The following is a 23,033-nucleotide window of genomic DNA, read 5'->3' on the forward strand; positions in this document are numbered from 1 at the left end:
AAAAAAAAGGAGGGGGAGTAACGGGTCAAGAAGCCTCGGAGTGTTTATGACACATTTACTACGCGATCGTAAAGCTCCGTCACCTCAATCTGAAACGATTTGTTTTTGATGATGCCCAGACAATGAATTCTGAAAGACTAATGGGGACCGACAAAATACCATCTATGGTTCCAAAAATATTGTTTTTGGACTTGACCTTCAGTTGGCTTAAGCAGAGTCAACTATTCCTAAACTAATCTTGTTTCATTATGCAGCTAATGAATTATCAAGCCGTCTATTTGCAGTGCTGTCAAAAGTACTGCGCTCATTCCCAAATAAACTTTCTCCAATTTTTTTTTTTTGCAGTTTCCCCATTTTGATGTTTAAGATCATCATCAATTTTTAAATTTCAAAATGATCTGGCAGTGTGTGGAAAAAGTAATGCATCCCTAAACCTAAAAACGGCTTGGACCATTCTCAACAGCAACACAGTGAAATCAAGCGTTTTCTCATCTTTCAGATCTTTGTGGAGATATTTTGGACAGAATTGGTGGGATTCCCTTAAAAGAAAGGGGCCCCAGTGAGGATAAACGAATAAATGAGTGAATGTAAAGTCTTTTTTTCATGTCACGACACCGCATTTCACATGAATTGAAGTCTGGACTTTGACTACGCCAGTCTATTTTATCCATTTTTTATTCTATCCATTCACAAGTTGACCTGCTGCTGTCTTTTGGATCGTTTCCCGTTGCAGCACCCAAAGTGCGTTTCACTTTGATGTCACAAACTGACATTTCCCTTCAGGATTTTCTGTTAAAGAGCAGAAAAATCATGATTTTTGTCAATCACAGCAAGTTGTCCAGGTCCTGAAGGAGAAAAGCAGCCCAAGACCATCACAATACCACCGCCATGTTTTGGCAGTAACAAGACACCTTCCACAAAGCTCATCTTTCATCTTGTCAGTTCATATCATCTTTTACACACGATGAGCCTTTATGTTCTTTTTGGTCAGTGGTGGTTTTCACCCGAGAACTCTGCCACGGATGCCATTTTTGCGCAAGGGAGACTCTACAAGATTTCCAGAGCTCTTTTGTGGCGCCCTGGATTGAGTCACTGCAGTTCTCTTGGGGTAATATTTGCAGACTGCCCACTCCGGGGACGGTTCACTCCTGTTCCAGGTTTTCTCTGCTGCAATCCTAAAGCTCTAGAAAAGGTTTTTGCTAAGACTGACGGGTGTCGCATTAATATTTCTCAACTATTCAGGAATTCTTTTGGATAGTGTCATTTTGTTGGAGCTTTTTAAAATCTTTTTTTTTTTGTTGCAGCCTTTTTAGATTTTTGTCAGGACAGGTTCTGTTTAAAGGATTTCTCGATTGAACAGGTCTAGAGGTATTCGGGGAGAGGTGTGGTGTAAAAGTTGTGATTAACCACAATTAAGTTATGATTTAACAAGGGGGGCGGGGGGAGAGATAACTTTTTCCACACGTTACAAGTTTTTGTCCTTAAAAACAGTATTTTAATTATACTTGTCCGATGTTTACGTTTGTTTGATGATCCTAAACAATCAAGTATGAAGAAATGAAGTATCTTGACACTCATCAACACCGCAGTTCCAGTTGCTGATGTAAAGTTTCCTCCGGAAAGTAGCAAGTAAGCAAAAAAAGAAGAACCCATCTGGCACCTACACTGGGAAGCGGATCCCTCCACTATCGGGGAGCCCTGTGCGGCTCTGCTTCTGGCGGCTTCGCGCGACAACGCCGGTGTGGTCGACAGGGCGGGGCGTTCCCGGGCTGGGGAACGGCGGGGCTTGGGTGGCGCCGGGAGATCTGTTGTTCCTGGAAGTGTGACAAATGGGACGGGATCAATATCATTGCACCAGCACAAAGCAAACGGCACGAAAAAATGGTCCCGACAAACCTCGACACTGCCCAATTTTATGGTGAAAAATTTTCATGTCTCTGCAGGCACGAAGGTAAATATAGTTGCTATTACTGTTGGCGATGCATTTAGAGGCATCTTGATATTTTGGCATGGAAGACAATAACACTGTAATAAAATGTGTTGTGTATTGAAATCTGCCGACATGAAATATTTCAGGTTCAGTGGAATCCTGAACTATCTCAGTGCATTTCAGAAGGAAAACAGGTTGAATTTCAGGAGCCCCACGCATCCGTCCCGTCGGACTATTTGTGCCAGAATAAGTCCAAGGTGGATCCTTGCAGGATTTACACGGTGCCGCTAGTGACCGTTGGATACGTAGGACTGCAATGCTATCAATCCAGACGACTCGCGAGGGTAACGGGCGCAATCGCACAATTCAAGAACGCAATAATCCATATCCAGCCATCCGGCATCCCTCGCAGGGCTGTATCGTCTTACTCAGCAGGTAGTGTTGATGTGCTACTTGATATTTGTACTCTATTGTAGACGATGCAGGGATGAGATGACGGACCATCCTCTCTCTCATAACCCACCCTAGACGCAAGTGTGACTCATGTCAACACAGTAATCGCGGCAGCTCTTTCAAGTCCACAGACCCCCAACATTAGCGAGGGGGGCTCTTTTCACCAGTCCGAGACTGAAAATCCGGCAAACTCCTCAGGAAAGAGAACACTGTAGTTTTCCCGTCTGTGTTGTCACGCGGTTTGCTCTCTCCCAGACCGACTAACCCCATCAAGCTTTAGCCTCATCCCTTTGAAAGGCCTCCATCGCCGATTCTTCCCGCTTCCGAAACCTTCCCATGCTCCATCCCTTGAACTCTCTCACCTTGCTCAGCCCCGTTTAAGGTCTACAACCAACTCTATCGTCTGAGCCTCCGTCACACGTGACAGCCCCCTGCTGCAGTCTCGCTCTGCTATGCAAAGAGCCGCGATCAATAGAGGTCTTGCTGAGGTTCAAGTAGATTCCCTTTAAATCTGTGATGGATGTGTTTGTCTTTGCATCTGCCAGCTTTGAGGGATTACGTGAGTGGCTGCATGCATAAAGGAGAGAGGGGCAAAGTGAGGGGAAAAAAACGAGGCATTGATAAGTGTGGGCAGGAGAAGAGGAATGCAGGGTTTCAAAAATAACATGAAAATCAGCTCTACGAGCTACTTACAATAAGCATGAGGGAATCTTTCACCAGGTCAGAATTCTTCTACTTTACTACTTACAGACGTTAGCAACACAAGCGTGTAAACCTTCAATGTCACCGTCTCATTATCCAAACATCCAGGAAATTCAAATCAATTGGAACCTTTGAAATCAATGGTTCTCAAACTGAAAAAAATGGAGGGATGCAAACTGATGAATAGGAAATCACAAAGCCAATAAAGTGATAACCTTACTCAAGCGACCTTTGTCTCCGAAACTTCCAACTTTGGCTGTCCTTCCCTCTATTCTAATCCTATCCAACCCGGTGACTCCGAGCGAGAACCTCAACATCTTCGTTTCTGCCACCTCCAGTTCTGCTTCCTGTTGTTTCTTTAATCCGTCCAGCATGGCCGGCCTCACCGCTGCTTTTGTAAACTTTGCCCTTCATCCTAGCGGACACTCTTCTGTCACATAACACACCAGACACCTTCCACCGGCTGTTCCAACCTGTTTGGACCCGTTTCTTCACTTCCTGACCACACTCGCCGTTCCCCTGGATTGTTGACCCCACAGTATCTGAAGCGTCCACCCTCGCTATCTCTTCACTCTTCACTCCTGCGCCCCTTTCATTCATGCACATACACTCTGTTTTACTTTGACTAATCTTCATTCCTCTCCTTTCCAGTGGTTGCTTGAATCGTCCGCCTTCTCCCTGCTTTCACCGCAGAGCAGAATATAAATCTGCAAACATCATAGTCCAAGGCGATTCCAGTCTAACCTAGGTTTATCCATTACCACATCAGATCCCTGATGCAGTCCCACCTTCACCTTAAATTCTTCTGTCACGCCGCCGGCACGCCTCGCCGCTGTTCTGCTACCCTCATACACGTCCTGTCTGATTCTAACATATTTCTCCGCCACCCCAGACTTCCGCATGCAGCGCCGCAGTTCCTCTCTTGGTACTCTGACAAATAGTTTCCCCACAAGCAATGATCACAGCTCTCTCATAAACATCCATGCCTAACTTCATCACTTCTGTATGTAGTTTGAAAAAGGTCCAAAATGTGAAAGTAAGCGCAGTAAAATTTGAGTCCTCCGATAATTCACTTTCAAGAGCGACCAAACGAAATGTAAATCCCGTTTGTTTGCTTTGCACGACGCTGTGTCGATATTTACCCATCGTGCCGTGTCTGTTGCTCTTCGCTTCATCCGGTTTAAGGTCGGGAAGCGACTCGCTGTCGGTCCTGGAGATGCTGGTTGAAACAGAGCCACTTTCCAATTTGCCCACCAGACATCGGTCCTCATCCGATTCCTTCATTTTGGCGCTGGAAGGTTTCGCAGGGAGTTTCATGTGCACTGACCCGCTTGCCGTGCTGTTGGTGAGGCTGCTGTACCGGGAAACGGCGTCATCTGTGTCGGGATCGGAGTCCAGGCTGTGGCTGAGCTCGGAGCTCGAGTCCTGGAGAACTCGGCTGTCTGCAGCGCTGCTGCTTGTCGTCGGGGAGGCACCGACGGGTGCCGCGGTGAAGCCGGACGGAGGCTGAACCTTGATCTTCAGGGATTGCGTCTTCACCGTGGTTTTTACGCTGGTGGAAGAGATCGTGGTCGTCTGCACCATCTTTGTGCAGAAGGCTGGAGAATGTTTTTCACGCGTTTGGCTATCAGGGGTGGGAGAAGCGGAGGTAGATGCGGAATAAGGGTCGAGGCGGACGGAATCTGGGGTCGAAGGAGGGGCCGGAGCCTTTCTTTTCCTCTGTTGGCTTTCTGAGCTTGAGCCCATCTGATGGAAAACAAAACAAAAAAAAAGTAGTCGGGAAAAAAATGTACCTCAAATAGTTGAAAAACATTTGCATTGAGATCAGTTATACTTGGAATCATTGACTGCAGAATCCAAAATGCCATGATCGTAAACATATAGGAACACTGTCATATAATGTACATATTTACATTCATATAAGCATTAGCAACTAGTGAAACAGTTAATACTAATCAGCAACGACCAAAATAAAACCAGCGACACGTTATCGATATTTGCACCTGCAGATCATCTCCGACTATCACGCAACTGAAATCGGACAAAAGTCCTCGGGCAAGCTCGACGCTGCAGTGGAGAGTCCTCTTTTCCTCTTCACAAAAAAAAAAAAAAAAACATCTTCAATCTTTTAATTTTGGGTGTGTGACAAATTTGGCAGAAGAGCTTTTTTTTTTTTTTTAAAATCTCAACTGACGACAGCAAAACACGCAGCAGACGTCAACAGTAGAAGACGGAGCCGCTCCGATGGCTCACCTGACGAAGGTGGAAAGTTCATTTTGGGGCATTCGAAATTCAATGCACCACTCTCGTGATTTTATTTTATTTAAACCGGTTTGTAGCCATAAATCAGCCTGTTAAAATGTCAGTGTCAAGAGTGAACTATCAAGCAATTAAATCCAAGTGGAGTTTTGGCAAGCCGCTCCGCGTTTCGACTCACAACGCCAACAACATTCCTCTGAAATTTTCCGACAACAAACATTCAAATGTCCGTCGGTAATAAAAATCAATTTGATGAAGTAGTTCTTTGCATCACAATCAGTCATTTTAGAACTGCGGAGTTATCGTATTTATGGTGGGAAACAAGACAGCGGGGACGTTACGTCATGCACTCTTGCTAAATGAACGTTTTAATGTTTGGACCATTGATCACCCGAGGGGTGAATTGACGAGCCACTGACAGATGGATCGCCAGCTGGGATCAAGGTAAAGTTATGCAAAAGTGCCAACAAAATACACAGATTCAAAACACTTGCTTGTGCCTCATCAGTCTTTGACACATATCACTAGAAATGACCAAAGAAATATGGCCAAGAGGTAAAGTCATATGAAGTGACGTCCAGGCTTGCGGGCGCGCGGGCGCACTGCTTCTACTTGCTAAGAGCGATGAGAGGGACGGGGGGGGGGGGGGGCGGGGGAATTAAGGAGTTGAAGGACTGGTTGGGCTTCACGAAGTCGATCATACGTGAATCAAGGTGAAGGATTACGGGCAGGTTTCGACACCGCATAACGTCTTTCTAAGAAAACCCAATTGCTGATCTTGATTGCGGAACACCGAAAACGTGCCTGGAGCCGCGCGCGGTGTTTCATCACGCAAGCAGGACAAGATGAGCCAGTTCAGAGCGAGACTGGCTCTTTGCCAGCAGGTCTAGGTTCAGCCGTCAGCTCGATAAAGTGGCTGCCTGGCGTGCTGCGTTCGAGCTGAGTTGCCGCCCCAACTGCTCGCCTTTCACCCCTGGCGGTCCGCCCCCACTCCTCCGCCTGACTTGCACTCATACACATATGAAGACCGTCACGTACTGTACGAGTGGATGTGGGCCAAAGTTGAAGCTGAAACGGATGAATGATTTTGCGCTGGAGCCAAACGTGGCCCTGTCCTGTGTGGAAGCATCTTGGCGAGCGCAACATGACCCAGCAAAACCCACGCTTACGCCAACGCTCCTGCTCGTGAACACTTTCAAGCTCGCGACTGGACCTCACCAGCTTTTGTTTCATCGGCTTCAAGGCCACAAATCTGAAATTGCGGAAACGACTCACAAGTTTATGCTTAGCTTGCATTCCACGGAACATGTGGCCGACCCGTGTGAGAACATGGGTGGGTCATAGAAGGGAATTGTGCCTTAACGCAAAAGCGTGAAGAGTGCCCTGACAGGACACTTGTCTGAAATTGTTCTCTCTGTGGTTTGGGAGGGAAAGCCCTCCAATGTTGGAGCATGTTGATCAGAGAGGACCACCCACGGAGGCTTCAACCTGCTGGCGTGACCGGTCGTCACTTGGGTGAGGGGGGCAACACGACGGCGCCACTATGGAATGTGAAATGGAGCGTAAGCTTATAGTGTAAAGCAATATCTGGCTACGGCAACGTCACTTACACGCGATAAAGGTGTGCATACTCATGGAGGAGTGGAGCTTTTTTTTTTGCCAAGTCACCTCTTGTGTTCACGGATCCAAAAATGATCAAACGCTGCACATTTTTTTTTTTACGTCTGAAGTGTAGAATGACCTCTCAAATGACCATTCGGAAGCAAGATGTGCAGTCCGGTTTCACTACAGCACCCAGGTCAAGGCTTCTCAAACAGGATATGGGCTCAAAACGGCCAAGAAAAAAAAAAAAAACACACTAATTTTTTTGGATTCGGCCCGAAAATCAAAGGATGGGCTCCAGCGTTCCCGGCGACCCTTGTGAGCATGAGCAGCTAAAAATAAAGAATACATTTTTCATCCCGCTTAACCTCACTGGGGTTGCGTTCTTGAGCTGGAGCCGAGCGCCCCTGGGCGAGAGGCGGGGTAGACACTGGGGCTGATTTCTAGCCAATCACAGGGAACGTGCAGGCTCCAAAAAAGAAAAACAACATTCATACTCACGTTCACGCAAATAGACAATTTAAGTCCAAGTGTTGAATAAAAAAAAAAAGCCTGCAAATTCCATACAGGAAGGTCGGAGCGTGGACCGGTCCGTAGGCGCGCTAACCACTTGTTCACCATGTGGCTGGAAATTAAATATGTAAACCAAACTAAAAAGAGTTTCGTTTGGAAACAATTCAAAACAAAGTAGATGTATTTGGCAATCTAGAAGATATCCTTGCCCGTTTCCCCCTAAATTAAAATTCACAGAAAGTGTAATTTTCCACGAGCACACTTGTTTTCTCTACGACATCGTTAGCTGACTGAGGAGAAACGACCAAAACTAGAACAACAAAACAAGTGTATACAGTAGACTAACCTTTTAATATTCTGTTCCTTTGTGGAATTATTGCCAGTCAACAAGTGTAGCTCAAGAAAGAACGCAGAGCAAATGTATCACAATGAATTCTTACAATTAAAAAAAAACAACAATTCTGGTGAGCAAAAAAAAAAAAAAGGTACAGAAAGATAATAACAGGACCACTATCGTACAAGGAGGGATAAAAAAAAAATACTTGTGGGGATTGAGCCCCAGCTAAGCATTCATGGAGATGAAAGATAAACGCTGTTCAAGACAAGTAATGGCCTGACTGATGACGATGAAAAACGAGCCTCCCTCCGCTGTTCGAGGTTTATTTCTCCGCAGAGAACCGGGAAGGAAGACGGCCGGCTCGATCACAAAAGCCGCGCAGGCGCACCAAAGAGACGAAAAGTGCTTTGCTGTCACCCTCCCATTAATTGTTGCATTGCTAAAAGCCAGAAAAAGCGGGAGAAAAAAAGAAAAATTGCAGTCTGAGCTGACAGAAGACAAATCAGGCTAGTTATTGTACATACAGGCAGCATTACATATTTCTAATCATGAACAACAACAACAACAACAAAAAATCATTACTTGGTTACTCTTATGTAGAATCGTGACTGTGGCTGCTTGTTTCTATGTGGCCTTGACAGTTGCAACCAATGCTAAAAGAAAAATGGACAAAATGCTACAAGAGGATATAAACATTATTTTTGATCAATGAAGAATTAGTTTCATTAGATTACGCTCTTACACATTCCTGTGAAGTCCAAACCCGATTTCATGCTGTACATGATGTTCCACCGTAGCTGTAAAGTAGCAGCACGAAAACCTTCTTTTTACTTATTCTATTGTCATCTTCTCATGTTTCCATGCAACAAGACCAAAATATTTGGGGTTTTCATTGTGGCGCAGAAAAGCGCAAAATGCTTTTGATCAAATAGTGCCAAAGACGACAAAGCTTGCCCCAAGAAGCACAACAATAGAAAGTTTTTGCGACCTTAAGCGTTCCAAAACATGATCCAATTTGGTATCACTCGTGCATTTTGTTCGGCTCCAAAATGTCAAGGCACGAGCGAGGCACGCGCGCTTCGGCGCGACCTTGCTATGCACGGACAGCCATGAATATCCATGAGACGGTCAGACGGCTAACAGTTCAGACAAGGTATTAGAGCAAGACAGACAAATCTATTATTAAGCCAGTCAACAAGTCCTGAGGCGACTCTCTCAATTCCTTCCCTGAGCTCGAGCGGCAGACTCGTGTCGGTAGCGTCCCACTGTTTGAACTGCGGCATTTCCGCGGCTCTTAATCCGACGGGCGAACGGATTCGCTTTCTCTCGTTTGAGTACATAAAGTGCGTGACGGTGACAAATAAACGAGCAAAGTAGTTCAGTCGCGGCGGCCACAAATAGAAGCCGCGTCATGAGATTGTTTGAACTCAACTTTCCCAGTATGTCTAAAGGTGGTCGCATATGAATAACAGCGTAATTATTTCTTGTTCACTCTCTCTCTTGACATCTGGAACTGGCTGTTGTTGCTTCCACGCTAATTTTGGTCACCTTGTCTTAAGATGGAACCCAACTCGAAGCATCCAAATAAAAGCCAGTGTCAAGCAATGTTCCCTCTAATTTATGACGCGTCTGAGCAAACAGACGAAGGCCGTGAGCGCCCCCTTTGACCACTGTGAGCAACATCAGACGTCTGCACTGCGGTCAGATCGGTGTCATCCATTGAAGTTAAAAGGTTCAGATTGCACTCCCATCAGAACATTTTTAAGAATAGTGTTGCGTTTTTGCAAACTTCCACTGAAAATATCCACGGAAAATACATTACAATACAAACACATACCAAGCAAACTATTAACTATAAATTTAAAATACAGAATTAGCTTTTTGGCCAACGCATCGTCCGTGCTTTCATCCTCAGTCAGGCTGTGCCAAGGTGGAATTTTAACATTATACACCATCTCATCCTGCACTTTCTACTTTGGCTTCAGACCAGAGCTTTCTCACTCGAAAAAGAGAAACTCTCGTCCAGTTTCACCACTTTTTCTTCTATTGTTCACATGCCACGGTGTTGGTAACTATGAGTGTACCGCTTTAAAATGGAGCGGGGCGGTGTCAGGTAAACTCGGAAGCAGAGTGTGTGGCGGACCAGGAGCTCTTTGTGAGAGGCAGTGTGCTGCCGTGTTTAGAAAAGAAAAAAAAAAAAAAAAAACACATCAGGCAGTAGTTCACTGCGTTGGCTCTTGTTTCCCTCTGCGCTGAGAGTGTGCGACAAGTTCGCAAATGCGCAGTTGCGCAGCTCAGAGGGAACAACGGTGTCAAGTACAGAACCCATAGCAGAGCTGTGCCATCCAATTTATGAGCTGATGCATTTGCAATAATTAGGACTACGTGAATGCTTCTGATTTAGTATCTCAATCCGATGCTCAACCTCTAATATAAAGTTATACATTTTGAAGGGTTTGACAATTATTTGAATGCCTCGGATTCACAGCATTTTCATTAACGCGAGCCAAATGAGTGTTTCCGGCTGTAGTTTTGTTGGGTTTGGTTTTTAGCAGAAGTTAAGACACTTTTCTTCTGTCCTTGATAAACTACAATACATGGGCGGGGAATACTGTGTGTGTGTATATATAAAATATACATAATCTTTCCAGACAGGAAGGCGGAGCTTTACAGTTTAACAGTGCAACCCACTTTACTCACGTTTTCCTCTGACGAACGTTATCGTGAAACTCACCTGATAGCCCTCCAAATGATTTTGTCGCGTCGCGGTCGGGGCCCCAGGAGGCGGCGCTGGGGCTCTCCTCTTCTTGGTGTCACACTTGGGCGACGTCCTGAAAACATTCATGACCGAACGAGACTGGCCCAAAGCACTCGGCTGAGCCTCTCTGGCGGGAGCCGATCGGGTCGCGTTCTGTGCCTGGGGATGTAAACCAGGGAGTGCGATCAAACTTCCACAATATTTATCAGAAAATACACACAAACGAGTAGGACATAATACATTTGTTTATAGGAAAATAACCATCATCTAGCAGGCAGTTTTCGAGTGGTGCAACAGGCTCTGCCTCCTTTTCGCAATTAAGCGCATCTGATATTTGTTCAGGTTTATTTAAGAACATATCTGTAGATAAACACCGCGTGGCCTTCGACGACTCACTTGGAGAAACTACGCTTAGCTTTTTTCATTTATGTTGAAAAGTTTCATCAGAATGTGAAATTCGGCTGCTGACAGCCACGCCGACACATCTGAAACTCTTTGAATAAGAACAAAGTCCAGGAAAAATGTAAATTATGAATCTTGCTCACGGTGCTGTCTGATTGACAGAGTAAGAGAAGGAAAAGTTGGAGGCGGGCTGCACTGACGGAACAAAAATAAATAAATAAAGCGGTGCCTTGATGCCACTTCCATTTGGACCCCCGGAGGGGAAAAAAAAACAAAAACAAAAAAGTGTTCCCACCTCGCCATAAACACGATGTTCAAAGTCACCTGAACTCTGTCTGACTTTTTCACCTGCTCTCTACTTCCTTCGCTCCGCGGTAAACAATCGGAAAGGTGTCAGGAGCGAGAGATGAAAACAGAACTGGGGAAAATGCGCCCCTGCATTTGGGACGAATTCAAACACAAAAAATGCTGCGGTGAGACTCAATTCAAAATCCGACTCCGCTAAAACCTCGAGACGAGTCGGAGGGCCCCCGCCGTGCGCCCCTGTATTTACGACAATTCACTATCTTGTGTTTTAGTCACGAGCCAAACATTTTAGGGGATAATCGAGCGTCAGCCTTTTAAGACCACCCCCGCAAACACGATTAGGTCTCTAAATGAACAATTACAGAGAGGAGGCCGGGCTTTTAGCGCTGCGGCGGCCGAGTATCGAGCAATATGATGCCCGCTCACGGGAGTGTGCGTGTGCGCAAAGACACGCGCGGTCACAAACAGATAGCCATCGCCTAGAAAGTCAGATATGGATAAGCAAAAAAAATGCTCCCACGACTTGACTTTCCAATCAATTTTCAAACTTTGTGTACAACGTAGCCTAGGTAACAATTGACTTTTTATCGATGGAACAAGAATGACAGCTATTGAAAAAGATCCAACGGCCACATCATGACGTGAGGTTAAAACTGGAAGAAGAAGAGAAGAAGTCCATGCTGAGAAAGAAAGACGCAGAGGCCAAAGAAAGTTGAGCGGAAACTTTGAGGTCGGCACGAGTCAGGCAGCCGATAGAATCCGACGGCAATCAGATTTGAGGTCCGCGGCTAGAGAATCAAACCGACGTCATCAACAGTTTGAACGTTTGAATGAATGATAAACTTGGGGGCTGAATCCCCATTTTTAATAGAGTGCATGATAACATTAGTTTGAAATGTTCTGACGTTTGAACTTGTGCCTACTCGTGTACTTTGTGGTAATCTCCTGCCCTCTAGAGGACACAGAGATAATGCACCCGTGTTACGCTTCATTGCAGCCGTACAAATGCAGCAGAATCCATTTTAAATATTGCACAAGTCCCACTGACATTAACACCAATTCCATTTCCCAATCGTTTTTCTTAAGAGCACTTTTGAACGAATACTCTTTTAATCACAAGAGAACTTTCAATTGGCTTTCTAAAAGGCACCTGTTTAATTTAAAAAGTCAAAATATTCAGCGGGTTAATTAGAATCATTCATTCTAGAACTATTTTACACGAATACAACTTATTACCACCTTTTTACATTTTTAAAATGTATTTCAGGAAAATATTTTGTTATCGTATTGGAATTTTTTTTTTTTCCCCACAGATGACTCAACCCAAAGTTTACCGTCGTGTGCGGATTTTATGTACTCGGTACCTTCAGTACAAATTAACACCAACCACAATATGTAGCAGTGATCGTCTAAAATAAATTAGCTACTGGAAATGTGTGTGCAAATTGGTTCCTCAATATAAAAAAATTGCTAGATGTAGATATTTGAAACGAAATTTAACAAGATTCTGTTATGCACTGGCAACACTTACGGCGCTGCGGTCTTCATTTGGGATTATTTTATTATAAGGCTCATCCATGCTCACAGGCGCGCTCTCGGTCTGCAAACGGAAGACACAGCAAACGTGCAAAATTCTGATTTTAAGCCATGCATTACCCGAACAAGATTTATAAGGTAGCATTTAAAAAAAAAACAAAACCAAAGCCGGCACCACCCAATATTAATTTAAGAATCTCACCTTGGACTTCCTCCTGCCAAACTGGAATAAACCAAAAAAGCCTTTCCTGGTGCTCCTGTCCAAACTGTTAGTGCTGGAGTGGAAGGAGTCTGGGAAACCAAAAACAACACCTTAACATCGTCACGCGTGACACCAGGGTTACACTAAAAGGTGGAAGGGTGGGGGCCGAGAGGGGGCGGGGCGGGGGGGGGGGTCTCCATTGACAGACTGAAATGAATATAAGTAGCATTTCATTGCAATTTACAAGCGGGACTACATTTGATATTTGCATCGACAGAGGGCGCCACAAGCGTATGATTTGGACTTGTCAGGGTTAGTAGACTCAGCCTTCAAAGGAGAATATGGAAAACTCCCAACTTGCATCGCTTTGTTTTCACTTCAGATGCAAGATGAAATTAAGAGTAAGTACTTTCGTGCCCAGGTGAAAGTCAGTCATAATGGTAAACAACATTCTGCACGCGTGTGATTCCCAACCAGGATGCCAAAGTACACAGTTTGGAACAGCGGGAAAAAAAAAAAAAAAGATTTACTAATTACTGCACACATATGTAGTTCATCTATATAAGCGATTAGTGATAGGCGGAACATTTATAAATGAACAATTATAAATGCTCTTCCATGAGATGGATCTCATAACCACCCGTTGCCCTTTTGTGGTGTGTCATGAGACTCAAAATGAGTGACTTGGCTCCATTCGCACGGTTGGGAATCACTGCTCTACACTTAAAAAAAACAAACAAAAAAAAAAAAAAGCAGCATTTTGTTAGGATATTTCCAGCCACACAATTATGCTTGACTGATACCTGAATAATTTAGCGCTGGAGTGGAAGCCATTTTAGGCTGCAGAACTGGGAAAAACAAATGAATAAAAACAATTAGGTAGGTTTAACTTTGGTGACAAATCAAAACAGGGTTATTCATCATCCAGTTATTGCTGGTGTTTTTTTTTTTTTTTTTTTTTATCTAGGCTCACTCGGGGTACTTTCCAGATCACCCAGATTACAAATTTCAGGCTAACGGCACACCACCTCATCAACTTGCTGGAGTATCCCCCAAAAAATTACCTTTTAATATTTGGCAGCATAAAAATGCTAGGACGACACATTTATCGCTACGGCATTTGTACAGTGTCCTTTTTTTTTTTTTTTTAATAGAATTATTTCAATTTGGTGCTGGCTTTGGAAAGACCCAAAGACCCCTTGATTAATCCTTAATTAGGATTGTTCTCCAATCTGAATTCAGAATTATTATACCGACCCAATTTACAGATGTCTGTATATTCCTTGGCAGCAAAAAAATAAGTTATATACAGCAGTGGCTTAAAATATGACTTACTTGTTCTGTGACCACACTCGTAACCCAAAAGACGCACCTCAAATCATCTTAGCCATTAAAATGAAGGGAAATGTTTTAGGGAATCAGCTCCAGCCACCCCTCCCCACAAAAAAAACAAACACATCCACAATTGCAGTTTAGAAGACAGCACATTCAATAAAATTGAGGATGAAACAATCTATGCAACATAACAATGCTGCAATCTGATTCGTTGTGCCGCTTCTGGGGTGTGCGCACAATGTCGTGCAGATCAGCAAAATAGAAAACAGTACTCTCGCTTCTACTATGACTAAGTGACTCAGTAAGAAGACGGAATACCGTGATTTTTTTTTTGTCGAGGATAAAGAATATATCCATGTTGAGGATTTCTGTTTTATTTGTCTACATGTGTTGCTCCACCGTGACTATCGAGGCTAATTGTAGCACGTTAATGCTATTCTGCATTGAGCTAAGTGGCCCGAGCCAAAGCTACGCAAAGGGTTTAAATACAGGCCATTGTCTCTATGATGTCTGGTTTTACAATAAACTTCAACTACGAGTGGCATTGAATAGAACGCAACTATTTTTTGAGGAATTTTCCAAACAGAACAGATTTCTCATGTTTGCACTTGGAAGCCAAAGCAAAAAAAACAAACAAAAAAAAAAAAAAACAAAAACAACAACAAAAAAAGCCAAATGACAGCCTGTATCTCAAAAAGTCACAACTATACTACCTCAAAAGCAAAAAGCAGCAGTCTGGGTTGTGAATATTTACCTCGACTCTTGTCAAGAACATAGAGCTCCTTGATTCCCAGCTGCGTTAAAGATTTGTCCAGCGGTAACTTTTGGCGGCTGACGTCGTCCTTCAGGAGCTGGACACACGTGGGGTCGAACTCGCACTTTTCGCAGATGATGGGGATCAGGGCCTGGAGGGGTACCAACGGGTTGACCCGTACCACCGCCTTCTGGTTGCTGTGATAGTTCACCATCAAACGCACCGTTTTCTGACCCAAGAGAAAGAGAAAAAAAAAAAAAACCCAACCACAATCATATTTAATAATTAAATGAGGCTCGGATTAATTGGGCTTGCTAATCAATTAATTTAAAAAAAATACAATTTATATTTGCAATAGCTTTTCCAGGACAATTTTCATAGAAAAAGGGTGAGTGTGCTTGATGAAATCATTTGTATAACCAGTATGAAACAAAATATGCACGTGATATATAGATCATACATATACATATGCAGTCCAACCAGTATGAAATAAAATAAGCATATAATAGATACACAGTATATGGATCATACATATGCATATGTATGAAACATAATGGTGAGGGAGTCTATTAGGAACTGATAACTGCATGAAATGCTGTCCAAAGGAAAAACGATATCGAAAAAATGACAATGATGAAAAGTAACTACTTTTAATCACTTAACATTTCACAAAGCAAAGGAGTCTGTAATAATTAATCCATGGCTTATTCTGTATTATAGGTGCACTAATTTAAATAAATCAAATCTAATATAAAGTCATACTCTGCACATTTACAATATTTTATACTGACATATTAAAAAATGACATCACGAATGACTGGCTGACTGAAATAATGACATCAGTCTCTGGGTGTATGCAAAGGTTCACGTAGCGCGAGAGCAGGTAGCGAGTCCTGCGAGGCGGGGAGAGAAATAATGCATGGTAACCAAAGGCGAGGCGCTCATTAAATATTCAAAATGCTGAAGAAGCTTTGCAAAAAAAAAAAAAAAAAAAAAAGGATATAAAAAAAGAGCATTTCAGCTCAGCAGGACGTAATAAGGAAACACACAAAGTTAGATTAAAAAAAAAAAAAAAAAAAAAAACAAAACCATGCAGCACCAAAATTCGACCTTACCGCGGAGCCTTCCAGGGGTCGCTTTCCGCCAATGAGCGGAAGCAAAAAGTGCACTTGGGGTAGATAAAATAAAGGCCTTTAGCAGAAGTACAAGAGAAGCTTACTTCCTAAGCGCAGTTTGTTGGACAATCACAAAAGACTCATCGTTTCAAAAGACACAATCATAATTTTGGAATCCCACCATCAGTAATACGGTATAGTTGACTCACCTCGGGAACTTTTGGTGCCGGTCTGCGCGTGGCTCTCTCTTCGCAGCCTTTCTCCTTGATGAGGACGCAGGCCACATTGAGCGAGCCCAGCAACACGTTGGGCTTGAACCCCAGAGGGTGGCCTTCGGGCGACAGCAGATCCAAGGTGTGCAGCGCCGGACTGAGATGGTAGCGGCTGCACAGGTCCACCAGCAAGTCCATCAGCGGCTTACTGGGAGAGGAGGGGGCCACACAAACGAGAGTGAAGGTGGGGGCAGGGAGAGCCAAAAGTGAAACAGAAGGAAGGGGAGAGTGGCGAGGACCCAAGGAGGGAGCCAGTTTGGAAGAGGTGATTGGGTTACCAAGACAATATCGCGTCGAGTACCAGGAAGTGGCAACGAGTTCAAGCAAAACAGACACGGAGGACACGCCCTTGGACTTAAGGATGCCGGCTGTGGAACCTGCCAACCCGAAACGAGAGTGACGGTGGGGGCAGGGAGAGCGAAAAGTGAAACAGAAGGAAGGAGAGAGTGGCGAGGACCCAAGGAGGGAGCCAGTTTGGAAGAGGTGATTGGGTTACCAAGACAATATCGCGTCGAGTACCAGGAAGTGGCAACGAGTTCAAGCAAAACAGACACGGAGGACACGCCCTTGGACTTAAGGATGCCGGCTGTGGAACCTGCCAACCCGAAAATAAAGAACGCGAGAGTCAGCACGCGGCGTGGCGTCTTTGTGGGGAGATGGCCGCATCGTGGGAGGGGAGTGCCAGACCTTCGGCTTTAAAAATACGCAAATGTCCTCCTCAAGGAGACTTCGACAGTTTTCAACATGCTTTCGTCAAAATGATGACGATGGAGAATTATAAACACATTTTATCCTGCCCATTTATTTTCTTCCTGAAATGTGCAGCCACCCCGCACCATGTTGGTCGTTTTTATAATAATATTTGTTTTCATGATGGTAAAAAAAAAAAAAAAAAAGACACGCTGAATTTCCTTTTAGTGAGTATTAGAGTAAGGTCATCACATTTGAATAATTGGCAGTTATCAATCAGAATTGTTTTGAGAGGAAAAAAAATAATCATCTGAATTCATATTTTTCAAACTTTTAACGCCAGACTGTTTACTGTAAGGTGTCCAAAATGATGTTCAGGGATTTCCAACATATTTTTTGAAGCTGCTAATTCCATTTTTTGGATAATTTTTTTCCCCCAATAGTTCCCTATGACTACTCTACGAAAACTAATACAAATGCATCTTAGCGTCAAAAGTATTTTTTTGGCCTTTCCTGATGAGCTGCAGAGTAGAAATACATGTATAGTTTAAACACACACACAATAAAATAATTTCAGGAATATATTTATTTTGTGCTAAAAATGTATGCTTTAGTAGTAGAAAACGCAAGGCTGGGAACGCATTGCCGTATCTGTCGCGACTCGGTCCCCAGCCTTGTAAACTTTTTTTTTTATGAACAAAAGTGCAGAATAACTTTAAAACAGGCAACTTGCCTTCTTTGGAGCCATGATTGGGGGTAAATACGGTCGTCCTCGATAAGACGAAAAACAAGAGGTTGCGTTATACAGAATAACAAAAACGAGTTGCTTGCGTTATGTCATTTCTGTTTTTTGGGGGGTTTTTTTTTCAGGGGGCATTCGAATAGACAACAAAACGTGTCGTGGGTGGTTCAGCTGCTTGTGCTACACCCATCTTGTTATTTCCAGGTTTTTTCGGGGGGGGGGGGCGTTTGAATCGACAATAACAAAGCGCGTCACGGGTGGGTCAGCGGCTTGCACCGCGCGCATTGTGTTATTTCCATTTTTTTTTTTTTTTTTTTTTTTTGGGTGGCGTGGGAACTCACAACAAAGCACGTCGTGGGTCAGCTGGTCCGGCCGCACGCAATATGTTATTTCCGGGTTTTTTCGGGGGCGTTCGAGTACCGATTTTCGTATGAAAAGCGAAGCAAAAAAAAATCTTGAATTTTTTATTCGAAAACCAATTTGTTAAAAATCGTGGATGCTTGATGCTTTACTGTAGCTAATGAGGTTCACTTCACCAGAGAAATGCAGTTGCTAAACTTAAGAGTTGTACTTTGTAAGAGGCCCATTGCACTTTAGCGTCATCAATTCCCTGTCTTTTTACGTTTTTTTTTTTTAATAGTCTATACACCTAATTTTGGCTTATTGCTCTGCAGTAACATTTTCTGTGTGTCTGTGGGCGGGGAGGGTTGGGCATTGAATAAAATTCCATGTGATAAATCACAAACTCAAAAAGTGAACTGAGGGATGACTCCACAGTTCTCATAGTCTTTTTAGCAATTACCTTCAAACATGTACAAAGTACTCAGAAATAAAGTACATCTATGATTTGACTTTACAGGGACTTTAAGGTTGGACTGTAAATAAGTGTTCCATTGTGATAACAGCCCCCACCCCACCCCACCCTTCCCTAAAAAAAAAAAAAAAAAAAAAGTTTGCTCGGAATGAGTCTCCGGTCAATGTAAGCCTTATTCTGTACCGGGGAGAAGTCGATGATTTTCTGCCCCAGAGGAGAGCAACTCATTAGGGGCAGAGAGAGCGTGAGCAGCTCAGCTTCCATCTGCTGACTCTCCGGGACAAAAGCCTCTCTGCTCAGACTGGGAATAGGACCCTCGAAAATGCCCCCGCTGGCACAGAAACAGCCGTCGAGGCCAAATGGGGGAAACGTGAAGAAGGGCACAAAAGTGCACCCGCGTGGAGATTTCAATTTCTGGTTTAAAAGCATTATTATGGGGATAAACAAACAAAAGTTACGTTCTTCTCACCTGCCATCCTCAGTGATAGAGATCCGGTATCCCTGCGGAAGGGTCAACTCAAAATCCACACTTGGTCTAATCATGTTCTCTTTGGATTCCACGCCCGCATCGGGTACGCTGTTTGGAAGGCTGTGCCGGGGGGCCGCTGGTGGAGGTGGGGCCCGAGCCTTCATTCTTTTCCTGAGAGGCAAAGAAAGCAACCGTTTCGACAGGAACTCAAGAAGTCTTACCAGAATACTACGGATGACAAAAGACGCCCAACAATCTCAGAAGTAGCCCAATTTTGTCCCGCTGCATTTTTGAGACACCGTTGTTGCAATTATTTCACGCAGGGGTCACAAGAACATCTGACCCTGAAGTTGTCCAGACCATCCAAGCCACAGCAGCTGCTTGTTACAGACATCAACGGAGCTGACATCATCTCAAAGTGCGAAATTAGCTAAAATGTTATTCGTAGACTTTACGCCCATCGGATCGGACGACAATTGGTATTTTTTTGCTGAGTGGCTGACCGGTTTTGATGTCATTCACGATGGCACTACGTCAACACTAGTCCAAAACAAAATCTCGTCTGCCAATTATGATCATTCAGCTTGATCTATTTAACTCAAATGTGAACCTTGGGGATGACGACGCGAGCGGTTCATGCTGACGAAAAAAAAATGGTCCTGCTGAGGACAGGAGAGGACTTGCTTGAGGCCGTTCACGTACTTTTAACGCGAGCCGGCAAAACGTTGCAGAACTTAGCAAGCTAGCGCTAGCACTCGTGGTTGTTTGCCAACATGCTGCCGTTCTGTTGAATACGAGCTGACCCGAGCGGCCAATTCCAACCTTTTTGGAGCAAAGATATACAGTTGAAAAATCTCACGGCACATCAGGAAACAAAAATGTCGCAAAAAGTAGATACAGTACCGTCATTGGGGTATGTACTCACTGCCATCTAAGAGACCATTCGTTTGTTCTGTCTGTCACTATGCCTCACTGGCATGAAAAGATGAACAAAGATGCATTTATTCCAAGTATTTTTTTTTTTTTTAACAATTAAGTACATGGCCTCACAGGGGTTTTCTGAGGTCCAAGGTTCAATCCCGGACCCGCCCGTGTGGAGTTTGCATGTTCTCCCCTGTGCCTGCGTGGCTTTTCTCCGGGTGGCCATTCCGGTTTCCTCCCACATCCCAAAAACATGCAACATTAAATTGGACACTCGAAATTGACCCTAGGTGTGATTGTCAGTGCAGCTGTTTGTCTCGATGTGCCCTGTGATTGGCTGGCAACCAGCCTCCTACCCCTCGACAGCTGGGATTGGCTCCGGCACGCCCCACAATCCTTGTGAGGATAAGCGGTGAAGAAAATGGATGGATGGAATTAAGTACATGAAATGAACAGGCCATTTAAATAGACTCCTTGCGCCATTTTGTGATCGGATCGGTAATCGATTATCAGGTTTTTTTTTTTTCCAAACTCCCTGAACGGTGACCCTCCTCGTGTGAAGCCCGGCCGGTTATGTGTGGCTCTTGCATTTAGCGCGCTGTTGACAGTCAGGACGGTGTACTTCCAGCTGATTTGCCAGAAACAAAAACACTAATTGCTATTGTCCGCCTTCGTGCACTCCCAGTCTCAACACAGGATAGATAACAATAGGAAAACATCGCACTTACGTCAGAAGGAGTCCTTCTGGAGATTCAAAGTTCCCCAATTGTTGACCGCCCCGCTGTTTATAAATCCGGTTCCAACTTCCAAGGATTTGTCACGCTCAAGACAGGGTGTCCGTGTGTGCGCACGCGTGAATGTTTCAATTGCGGATCAGTCAAGTTACTCCGCTTCAGCAAAAGAAGGACTCGACGGCAGGAATGTACAAAAGATGGCAAAGCAAACGGACTCTAACCTTAAGTTAACCATTAACGCCAACGTGACCCAACTCAACTCAATCATTACGCAATGGAGAAAGTGCTCTTCCAAATGAGATACGATCGATCCAAGTTATCAGCTGCTTTGGAATTTGACGACGCTTCACCTAACGTGATTTGATGACCTTTGTGAAATACTCTGGAAAACAAACTATGACACATTTTATAGATGGCGTCCTTGTAAAATGTGGGCGTGTCCCCACTTCCTCCCTGACACAGGCGCACACGTGGCCGCTTTGACGAAAATCTCCCCGCTGAGCGAGAGTGACCGTGAGACCAAATCAAGCAAATCTCAAAAGCCAAATTCAGACATAAACGTCAGACGGACGGACACGCACCTCGTTACTTCCATTATGCTGCACTTCGGTCCGAAGATCATTTTTATTCAATTGGGTTGTACAACAATTCCAGCCAGGGACGGCTGACTTTGGTGAGCGACTGAAACCCGTCGCCAGGCGATCGCGGGCCACAAAAGGTAAACAAACGTTCACGCCAAGGAACAATTTACAGTCTTCAAGTCAGATAGCGTACATATTTTTGGAATGTGGGAGGAACCAAGCACGAGGATTTGAACCTTGGACTCAGAAAAGTGAGGCGGATGTCCCAGTTAAACACATTATAATTTTCTTTGAAACTGAATCAATATTGAGAAATTGTCAATTTCACATGCGTAGTCGAAATAATTTTTTTTTTTTTTTTAAAAACTGTCAACTTAGTGTCTGTTCCATGTGAAACACTGAAAATAAAAAAATGCGGAGGAATCATTGAGAAACAGCACAGAAGATCCAGTTTCATCAATGAGAAACTGCACAATTTCAAACATTTTTGAATATGAATCTAATTGCACTCTATGATAAATTCAAATCCTAAACCTTGAATGCAGGTCAAAGGTGCCCAATCCTGATTTAATTCTTGGATCAAATTTCACTCTTTACACAAACGGGACAGCAATCAGATTTGTGTCTGTCGAGGCAAGCCGTGTAAATCCTGCCGAAGAAAAATTAAACTTCTCGAACGCTTGATTTGAATTTTCTGCGTATTTGAAACCACAGCTACGACTACCCCGTACGGAAGAATACTTTGCCACAACCGTGCATGCCGTTGAGTCTCCTCTCCCAAAAATGATAGTCAATATTTGCAACCTTTTATTGCTCTCAGCGGCTGTTTATCACAATGTCGTAAAAGTATTCTGTCAGTTAACTGTCTGTAGTTGTAGTAGAGCGGCTCAAACTACTGGAGACATATTGCTTGCGTTTTGACAAAAATAATAATAATGTTTGTGATTTTTTTTTTTGCATTAGATACAATTCGCGTGTGACCGATACGACTTTGAACTGCGCCTTACACAGCGAGAAAACACACACGCAGACACGCACACGCCACGCCAGCGTACCCCTCGGGTGCCATGGAGCAGGCATCTCCATGGAAACCAATGTTTACACCACTTTCCGCCACTTGAGTGCTGGGAAGTGCAGGCCGCAGTTTGACACAAGGAGCCGATTTCGTAAACGTCAGCGCAAGGAGAAGCTGAATGACTGAAAACTGAGCAACAAGAGAAAAGAAGGACCTGACCCACAAATTGAAATTCATAAGCACAACACATGAAGCATTGTTGAGCGTTGACATACAGTCAGTCACACAATTCAGCGCAAGTCTTGAAGCTCATGTTGAAAAGCGGTAAAAATACATCCGACTGTGACGGACCAATGTCCCAAATTCTATCAAGCGTATTATCCTCTACCAATAATAATAATAATAATAAAACATTGGTTGACACGAACATTTCTGCCTTGAAGCAATGAAAAATATCAACAAAGGCATACACGCACTGCCCCGGAACCAAATCGCTGCCTGGAACCATCTGGCCTGTGACTTTGTGTACCGCACGGGCTTTTGTTGCACGGCTGGACCAGTGAAAAGCATGACCAAAAGTGACACTACTAG

At 44.0% G+C, this 23,033-nt stretch overlaps 1 protein-coding gene across 5 annotated transcripts in view; it reads right to left on the bottom strand.

Moving 5' to 3' along the window:
* Window positions 1-23,033, bottom strand: part of cobl (cordon-bleu WH2 repeat protein) — a 35,192-nt gene that overhangs the window by 8,953 nt on the left and 3,206 nt on the right. For 3 of the 5 annotated variants that reach the window (XM_061820788.1, XM_061820790.1, XM_061820789.1), the window contains 9 exons: window positions 19,192-19,362; window positions 16,414-16,624; window positions 15,090-15,318; window positions 13,804-13,848; window positions 13,001-13,089; window positions 12,794-12,862; window positions 10,531-10,713; window positions 4,228-4,831; window positions 1,665-1,814 (listed from right to left, as the gene is read on the bottom strand). In XM_061820788.1, the coding sequence (XP_061676772.1) occupies window positions 1,665-1,814; window positions 4,228-4,831; window positions 10,531-10,713; window positions 12,794-12,862; window positions 13,001-13,089; window positions 13,804-13,848; window positions 15,090-15,318; window positions 16,414-16,624; window positions 19,192-19,362 (1,751 nt within the window). The remainder of the gene's footprint in view (window positions 1-1,664; window positions 1,815-4,227; window positions 4,832-10,530; window positions 10,714-12,793; window positions 12,863-13,000; window positions 13,090-13,803; window positions 13,849-15,089; window positions 15,319-16,413; window positions 16,625-19,191; window positions 19,363-23,033) is intronic. The other 2 variants (XM_061820792.1, XM_061820791.1) reach the window with 2 other exon arrangements.

The sequence above is a fragment of the Syngnathoides biaculeatus genome, chromosome 5 (genome assembly GCF_019802595.1).
Source record: "Syngnathoides biaculeatus isolate LvHL_M chromosome 5, ASM1980259v1, whole genome shotgun sequence".
NCBI classification, from domain to species: domain Eukaryota; kingdom Metazoa; phylum Chordata; class Actinopteri; order Syngnathiformes; family Syngnathidae; genus Syngnathoides; species Syngnathoides biaculeatus.